This window comes from Pteropus medius, unplaced genomic scaffold (genome assembly GCF_902729225.1).
Source record: "Pteropus medius unplaced genomic scaffold, Ma_sr-lr_union100, whole genome shotgun sequence".
NCBI classification, from domain to species: Eukaryota; Metazoa; Chordata; class Mammalia; order Chiroptera; family Pteropodidae; genus Pteropus; species Pteropus medius.
Genome location: NW_024352787.1, coordinates 5,991,910 through 6,000,008, shown reverse-complemented (window position 1 = coordinate 6,000,008; position 8,099 = coordinate 5,991,910). Strand labels below are relative to the sequence as shown.

Sequence of the window (8,099 nt, the reverse complement as noted above, 5' to 3'; positions counted from 1 at the left end):
AGTTCCTAAATGCCTTGATGGCAAAAGCACATGTGAGAAGGATCAGAGTTATGTGAAGGAATTGCAAGTACATTTGTTTGCGAGTTGAGGTTTGTAATTGTAGAAGCACTTTTGCAATCTCAAGTTTAATTTCCACAGTCTAAATTCTCTCTACAGGAAGCCTGGCTTTCTTAAAATATATTTATGACAGAGACCACCATCTCTTTCTACTGGATTTTAACAAATTAAATAATCCAAACTGTGGTGACTTTAAATGATAAACTTTTATTCTGAATATACTGTTTTTGCACAAGATTTAACACAACATTTTCTGGGATTATAAATATTTTTATAACAGTATTGTACAAATTTTTACAAAATGTTTTCATCAGGCTAGTTAATTTCCACAAAAGTGTCATGAGAACATAATAAAGGGGAGAAAAGATCTTTTGTTCACAAAGCCAGTTGGCCTTTTGCATGGATGCACACCAAGCATTTCAATAAAAGTATCCTTAAAAGCATGATACAACAATCATACAGTATAACAACAAAAAAAGACAGCTTTGTCAGGTCACACTGTAAACTCAATTGGCATCTATACAAGACAGTATCCCATTAGTCTCAGAGGAATTTCTTTGAGTTAATTATGTGAGCTATATAAATAAGGTACATTAAGTTATTGGTAAGTGTTGTCTAAGTCTTTGAAATCCTGAAATTTTTTCAATACTTGATACTTTTGTTTTATTGATTTGCTCGTTACAGAAATGTACACTGATTATTAGCAATATTAACATTCTGCTATGGAAAAACAACACAAGTTACAGAAAACAAAATATTTGAAATTGTGGGAAAGTTGAAATAATCAGTCTATTCCACACTTAAAAAAAGACACAACATCCATTTTGTTTCACTAGATCAAATTCTACACCTCTAGACATTTTAATGTCAGCTAATATGATCAATGGAATAGTTTAGAGTTTTAAATTAAGACATAGAATTTAAGTTTTAGTGGATGCAAAGATATAAATGAAGTGGAAAATACAAGAGAGCATCAAATAAGCAAGTAACACTTGGGTTGCAAAGGTCACTTAAAAGGGATACTGCCTATTTGAACCCAGTAAGGCCAATTTTAAAGTTAATAAAAGGAATATTATAAGAAAACTTACAAATGGCAGCAACACTGTTTTTTTTTTTTGCCCCCCCAGTTAAGCAATAATGCCTCAAGCATTAGAAACATGGAAAAAGATCATACTAAAATCTTATAGGCCCAGGACCTAAAAATCTTTTCAATCAAACTTGCTATGTCATGTTAAAAACCTGTTACAAATATGGACCACGACTGGTGTTTGGCAGTAATGCTGGTTGTTCAAATTAAGAAAATATAAAGAAACCATTAATGAAAAATTTGTTCCTGTTATTCAACACCAATGCAAGACTTATTTGATTTTGTTTTAATGGCAAACTACATTAAGCTGTATGAGCATAACAAAAATTAAATAAGTGAAAGAGTTTAAAAGTTTTTTTCTTGATCTCTTCTACTGTTTAGTCTTTGAAAATCAATATTTATAACAGGCTATAATTTAAGTTCATGTCAACAATTAGAACTCACAGAAAAATCCTAAATTAAATATAACAATTTGATGAGATGAGTGTTACTTCCTTATAAAAAAGTAAGTATGCTAAATGCAAGAAGCCTAGTATTAGGGATTAGAACAAATTTTAGTCAAAGGGCACGTTCTTACCCAATTTATTACCATGTATGTGGTTGTCATAATATATGTTTATTGTATAGCAGAAAATAAGGAATTACAGCAAGACTCGTGCATATGAATATATTCTGATTGCAAATGAAATCAAATAGGACCCTGCCAAGATGCCAAGTTTAACTGTGATTAATACAACAATAATTAGTTGATGAAAACATACTATTTCAGTGACATTAGCCATGGAAATACACTTAATAAATTTTAAAGATAATTTTAAGGTAGTTTGTTGTATGCTGGAAGCAATTCAATTGTTTTAATGTGTTTTGCTTATATACACAAACTAACATATTTATGTTACTTTCATATTTAAATACTTTATGATTTAAAATAGTCTAGCAAAAGTTGACAGTAAGTTTTTAAATATTTAATTAACAAACAACATGATTTAAACATATTGTTACTAGAGTGAGAAGTTCCATATTTTTTTTAAATCACTTTGGTGTTTTCTAAAATGTCAATATCAGTTACAAATGAGACTACAAAATCACAACAATATGTTAGAAATGGTAACTGATGTCAACTCTTAGAACAATAGTTGGCAAAGTGATTCCATCTCCCACTACCCCTATTTTTAAATTAAAAAAAAATTTTAAATAAGAAAATGTACACAAATGGTACCTAGGGTATATTGGTGATGGGAGGGAATTACAAATATATGCAAAGTTAAAGACAAAACAAATATATCTTTAAGCTATGCTAAATAATTGGTTATATCTTTGATATGTGGAACATATTAAAGCATGCTGGATAATGTTAATAAGGATTTGACTTAAAAATGATATATAAGAAAATTTCCAGCATGTACACGCACACCAATATTTGGCATGTTCAAAAAAAGAATGAATGCATTTAACCATAAAAATATCTGCATACTTCAGCCTTCAGCAGAATTATTCACTATAACTAGAGTTACACAATCATTGTTTTTATCCTTTCTTCAAATACTGTTTACTCCTGAAAATAACTTTTAAAAGCATAAATAATATTCTGCTTCCATATTAACCTATAATGAAATATCTGATTTACTACACTAACCATTTTCACCAATGAAATTGTATAAAAACAATTTTGAATATTTGTAATCAAGTATTCATGTGCATACATATAGATTCAAGGTTTCCTGTTTGTTCAGATTATTGTAAAACCCTCATCGAACTGCATGGAAATTTTAGTCAAGTGATCATATCATTTAAAATGGAGACGCAGAAGCAGCAGCAGCAGAAAATGTTGGATCGTATGTGCTACTATTCAAATGAACAAAGAGGAAACCTACGATGAATCTTCACTGAGAACATATATGTACTCTTCAAAAAATAAATGTGTCAAATCTGATTTATGTACTTAAAATATCTGTACATAGGTTTTCAGGCAAAAGCACGAATCTGTATAAAATCCATTAATTCCCATTTCACCATTTACCTAACCCAATCATTCGGCATTTACATTGCACAGTATATTCAGAGTAGTTTAACAACATTTTTAAAGATGACTTAAGTGCATTACACTGCAAGGTTCAGAATCTTACATAACAATAATGTCACTCAGTTAACTTTTCAATGGACTATACTCTACAGTAAGAGAACAAACTGAAAGTTAAAATAGCAGCAGCATCATGCAAAATACCCTTGGTAACCAAAGTTCATTTATAACAAGAAAAAACATTTTCCCTTCCCCCTAACAAGATTTCTTAGAGCATTTTGAAATATCTGGCTAGCTAGCACTACACAACTTTACTGTGAACATTACATCGAAGCACTTATTAAGGGCTTACATGTATAGAGAAATATGTCGCTATTCAAATTTCACCCTCAAGCACCTTTAGTTTAATAATTTCTTAGTTATTATTTTCAAAAACCAATTCATTACCCCACCAAAACTTAATTGGTCATCACTTGTGTTGTATTTTTGGCAAAGAAGCCATTCTTCGTAAGGCTTTTTATTCATGGCAAAATTTTAATAGAAAATTAGCCATTATTTCTATTTTGACAAATTACATCAATGTTAATCCTCTCTCTCAATATATATATTTCAATAACTACTCAAATCAGGAAATAATTTTTAACAGAAGAATAAATGAATGCAAAAATGACTCTTTTTTTTCCTCCTAGAGATTTTCTTGGTAAAAGAACAAAGTGCAGTTAAGTCCAAATTCCAGGTCAAAATCAAGACAATTTGTATGATTCATAAACAATTGTGTAGGGAGCCCTTTTACATGTAATCACCAACAGTGCAACAATAGACTCTCAAATTTTTCAGTAGAGCACATATAGAATTTTGCTTTGATGTTATACATGGATGATGCAGCATTCACACAAGTTTAAGGATCTGGCACCCTGACATGCAGCCAGTGGGTGCCTTATGAGTCTGCGCCTTAGCTTTATGCCATGGATGGGCCCAGCTAATGTTCTGCTGATTCCAAGATTGACCCTATGCTGATATAATTGAGGGTTCATGTTTTGGCAGGGTCTGGAGTTTAATTATGCAGATTTGGTTTTGGAAGGTCATAACTTGCAGTGTCTACTGCCAGATAAAAGCCAAAGTAGTACAAACTGGATTCCGATGATGGACCACAGGGAGGGATTTAATCCAGAAACACCACCACAGTCAGTATAATCCTCCTGTTGGAAAGAACAGGAAAAAAAAATCCTGAAAAATGTTTAGTAAGACATGTTTCAGAGCACCCCATGTTTAGTTCACTTCTGAACTCACCTTATAAAATTGTTTTAATTCAAATCCAAATAAATTATATTTTCCTAGTTCTTATTGTTCAACAATTTTAGATAAAGCGATTCTCTAGAGCCATTCAGAATGCTTTAAAATTTTAGTTGCAGATTCTGACAATAATGAAAGAAAATAATAATGAATGCAGTTCTAAATAAAAGAAAACCTTTATTAGGATCAAATGTTCCTATACATTTATAAATGTGAGAAATAAAAAAATAATAGTATGTTTTATAATTCTCAAGAATTATGATTTTAGCAATTATGCTCAAGTAAGCAAATTTTGGGTTTCGTAAAAGAAATAAACTTGAGAAGTAAACTTCTATTATTCTATATTTCTTACATCCAGTTTCAAAGGTGAACATACCATACTGCACGCGTAGCATCTGCACCTTCATCAAGAATTAAAATAAAAAGAATAATGTATTTGGACCATAAATAAAAAGACACTCCAAAAACATATATCCTAAACAAGGTGCTAAGCCAGCAAGAAAGGTTTGTTCTGTTTAGAAAACCATAAAATATAAGTAATGAACATACTCATTTGGATTCCAAACTGTCTAGTCATGGCTCATTAGGTTCCCTACTAATGCACGTTTATTACTTATCTTTTATTCCTAATTTCTATATTCTGTAACGTTTTCTACATCCTTTAATTCCTTTTGATATATTGAATTTTGTAGGAAAAAACCCTCATGTCTAATTAATTCCTAAACATTTAAGAATTCATTAATCCAAGGTTCATTTTCCAATAATCAAAATAATAGGCTATGTAAGTAAATAAATATGAGTAAATAAATAAATAAATTTTCTATTCGGAATAATTTTGCAAAGACTCTGAACTCCCAGAGAATGGAACATTGGCTCTTTTTGCTCACTAGCTGCTTTAATACAGTGCCTGCCACCCAGTAAATAAGTAAAATTTCCTTCTTGAATTGTAGAACTCTTTTTCTGTTTAAGAGAAGTCTGTGAAAAAAGAATCTAGTAAGGCAAATTTTATTTTTCAAAGATATGCCCTAAATCTAAAGAGAATCATTAAAAAAAAAAAAAAGGATTCTTAGTCCCCATAATATTTGACTTTTCAGGAGCATTTGCAATGTACAATATTTTCTCCTTAAAATATTTTCTCATGCATCTTTATCTAACATATCTTTTGGTTTTCCTCCAAACTTATTTGTGGTGCACCTTACTCTCTTTGGCTTGACCTCATGTGAGGTTTTTCCAGAGGTTAGCTCTTGTTTTTTATTTATACTTTCTCCCTAGGTGATCTAATCCAGTCTTACAGCTTTAAATTTCACACATTCATCAATAACTTATTCTTTAATCTTTTAGTATGAAAACAATATGAAAACTTTAATATGAAAATGACCTTTATTTTTTTGCAAATTCAGCTTTATTGAGTTATAACTGACAAAGTTGTAAGATATTTACAGTGTACACTGTGGTGATTTGATATAGACTGGGAAAGGACTGCCCCCATCAAGATAATTAACACATTTATCACCTCACATATTTATCTTTTTCCCCCCTTTGGTGAGAATATTTAATATCTACTCTCAGCAAATTTCAATTTTATAGTGTTACCAACATAGTCATCAATTATAGCCACATTTTATTAGATCCTCAGATCTTATTCATCTTATAGCTGAAAGTGTGTACTCATTTACCAACCTCCTCCTATTTCCCCCAGCCCCTCGCAACCACTTTTCTATTCTTTATTTATGAGTTCATGATTGGTTCTGGTTCCATATATAAGTCACACCATGCAGTATTTGTCTTCCTCTGCCTGGCCTATTTCACTTCACATAATGCCCTCAAGGTCCATCCATGTTGTTGCAAATGGCAAAACTTGATTTTCTGTATGCCTGAATAAAATTCCATTATTAATATAAACATTTAGTTTGTTTCCATATCTTGGCTTTTATAAGTAATACTGCACTGAACAAAGGAGTGCTCATAGATTTTCCAGTTAGTGTTTTCATATTCTTTGAGTAAATATCCAGAAGTAGAATTTCCAGATAACATGGTAGTTCTATTTTTAATTTTTTGAGGAACCTCAATACAGTTTTCCATAATGGCTGCACCAATTTCCATTCCCACCACCAAGGTATAAGGCTTCCCTTTTTTCCATATACTTGCCAGCATTTATCTCTTGTCTTTCTGACAATAGCCATTCTAATAGTTGTGAGGTTGTATTTACTGTGGTTTTGATTTGCATATCTCTGATCATTAGTGATATTGAGCATCTTTTCATATACTTATTTGCAGTGTGTCTGTATGTGTTCTTTGGAAAAAATGTCTATTCAGATCCTCTGCCCATTTTTTCATCATGTTACTTTTTTATATTGAATTGTATAAGTTTTTTTTATATATTTTGGATACTGGCCCCTTGTTATGTATCTAATTTATAAATATTTCCTCTCTTTGGGTAGATCTCCTTTTAATTTTTTTGGTTCCCTTTGCTGTGCAGAATCTTTTAAGTCATATAGTCCCATTCGTTTGAGTTGATTTTCTGTGCATAGTGTAAGATAGTGGTCCAGTTTCATTCTTTGCATGTCACTGTTCAATTTTCCCAGCACTGTTTATTGAAGAAATTATCCTTTCCCCAGTGCATATTCTTAGCTCCTTTGTCATAAGTTAATTCACTATATATGCATGAGTTTGTTTCTGGGCTCTGTATTCTGTTCCACTGATCCATTTTTTTTTTTTTTTTATAAATACCAATACTATACTGTTTTGACTACTGTAGTTGTGCAGTATAGTTTGAAATTAAGAAGTCTGATGCCTCCAACATTGTTCTTCATTCTCAAGGTTGTTTTGGCTATTCAAGATTTTTGTGGTTTCATACATATTGCAGGATTATTTGTTCTATTTCTGAAAAAAATGCCACTGAAAATTTGATAAGGATTGCCTCGAATATGCAGATTGCTTTGGGTGGTATGGACACTTTAACGATACTAATTATTTTAATCAATAAACACCATTGTTCCACGTATTTGTGTCTTCTTCAGTTTCTTTCGTTAATGTCTTATAGTTTTCAGTGTGCGGGTCTTTCACCTCCATGGTTAAATTTATTCCTAGGTATTTTATTTTTAATTTTTTGAAGTAATTGTAAATGAAATTATTTTCTTAATTTCCCTTTCTGATAGTTCAATATTAGTGTGTAAAAATGCAACTAATTTTTGTATATTGACTTTGTATCTTGCAATTTTACTAAATTCATTTGTAAATTCTAACAGTTTTGGGATGGAGTCTTTAGGGCTTTCTATATATAAGATTGTGTTATCTGTAAATAAAGGCAGTTTTGTTTTTTCCTTTCCAATTTGGATGCCTTTTATTTTCTTTTATTGCCTAATTGCTCTATCTAGGACTTTCAGTACTATGTTGAATAACAGTGGTGAGAATAGGCATCCTTGTCTTGGTCCTGATCTTACAGGAAAAGCCTGTAGCTTTTCACCATTGAATATAATGTTATTAGCTGTGAACTTGTCATATGTGGTTGTTATTAAGTTGAGGTATGTACCTCTTACCATCTTTGTTGAGAGTTTTGTCAAAATGCATCTTAAATTGGTAAATGCTTTTTATACATTTATTGAAATTATGTTATTTTTATCCATTCTGTTAATATGGTAT

General features: G+C 31.0%; 1 protein-coding gene across 9 annotated transcripts in view; it reads right to left on the bottom strand.

The window, feature by feature from the left end:
* Positions 1-244: 244 nt before the first annotated feature.
* CACNA2D1 (calcium voltage-gated channel auxiliary subunit alpha2delta 1) overlaps positions 245-8,099 on the bottom strand; it is a 450,405-nt gene continuing 442,550 nt past the window's right edge. For all 9 annotated transcript variants that reach the window (XM_039849431.1, XM_039849432.1, XM_039849438.1 and 6 more), the window contains one exon: positions 245-4,363. In XM_039849431.1, coding sequence (XP_039705365.1) covers positions 4,247-4,363 — 117 coding nt within the window. In that variant the 3' untranslated portion in view covers positions 245-4,246. The remainder of the gene's footprint in view (positions 4,364-8,099) is intronic.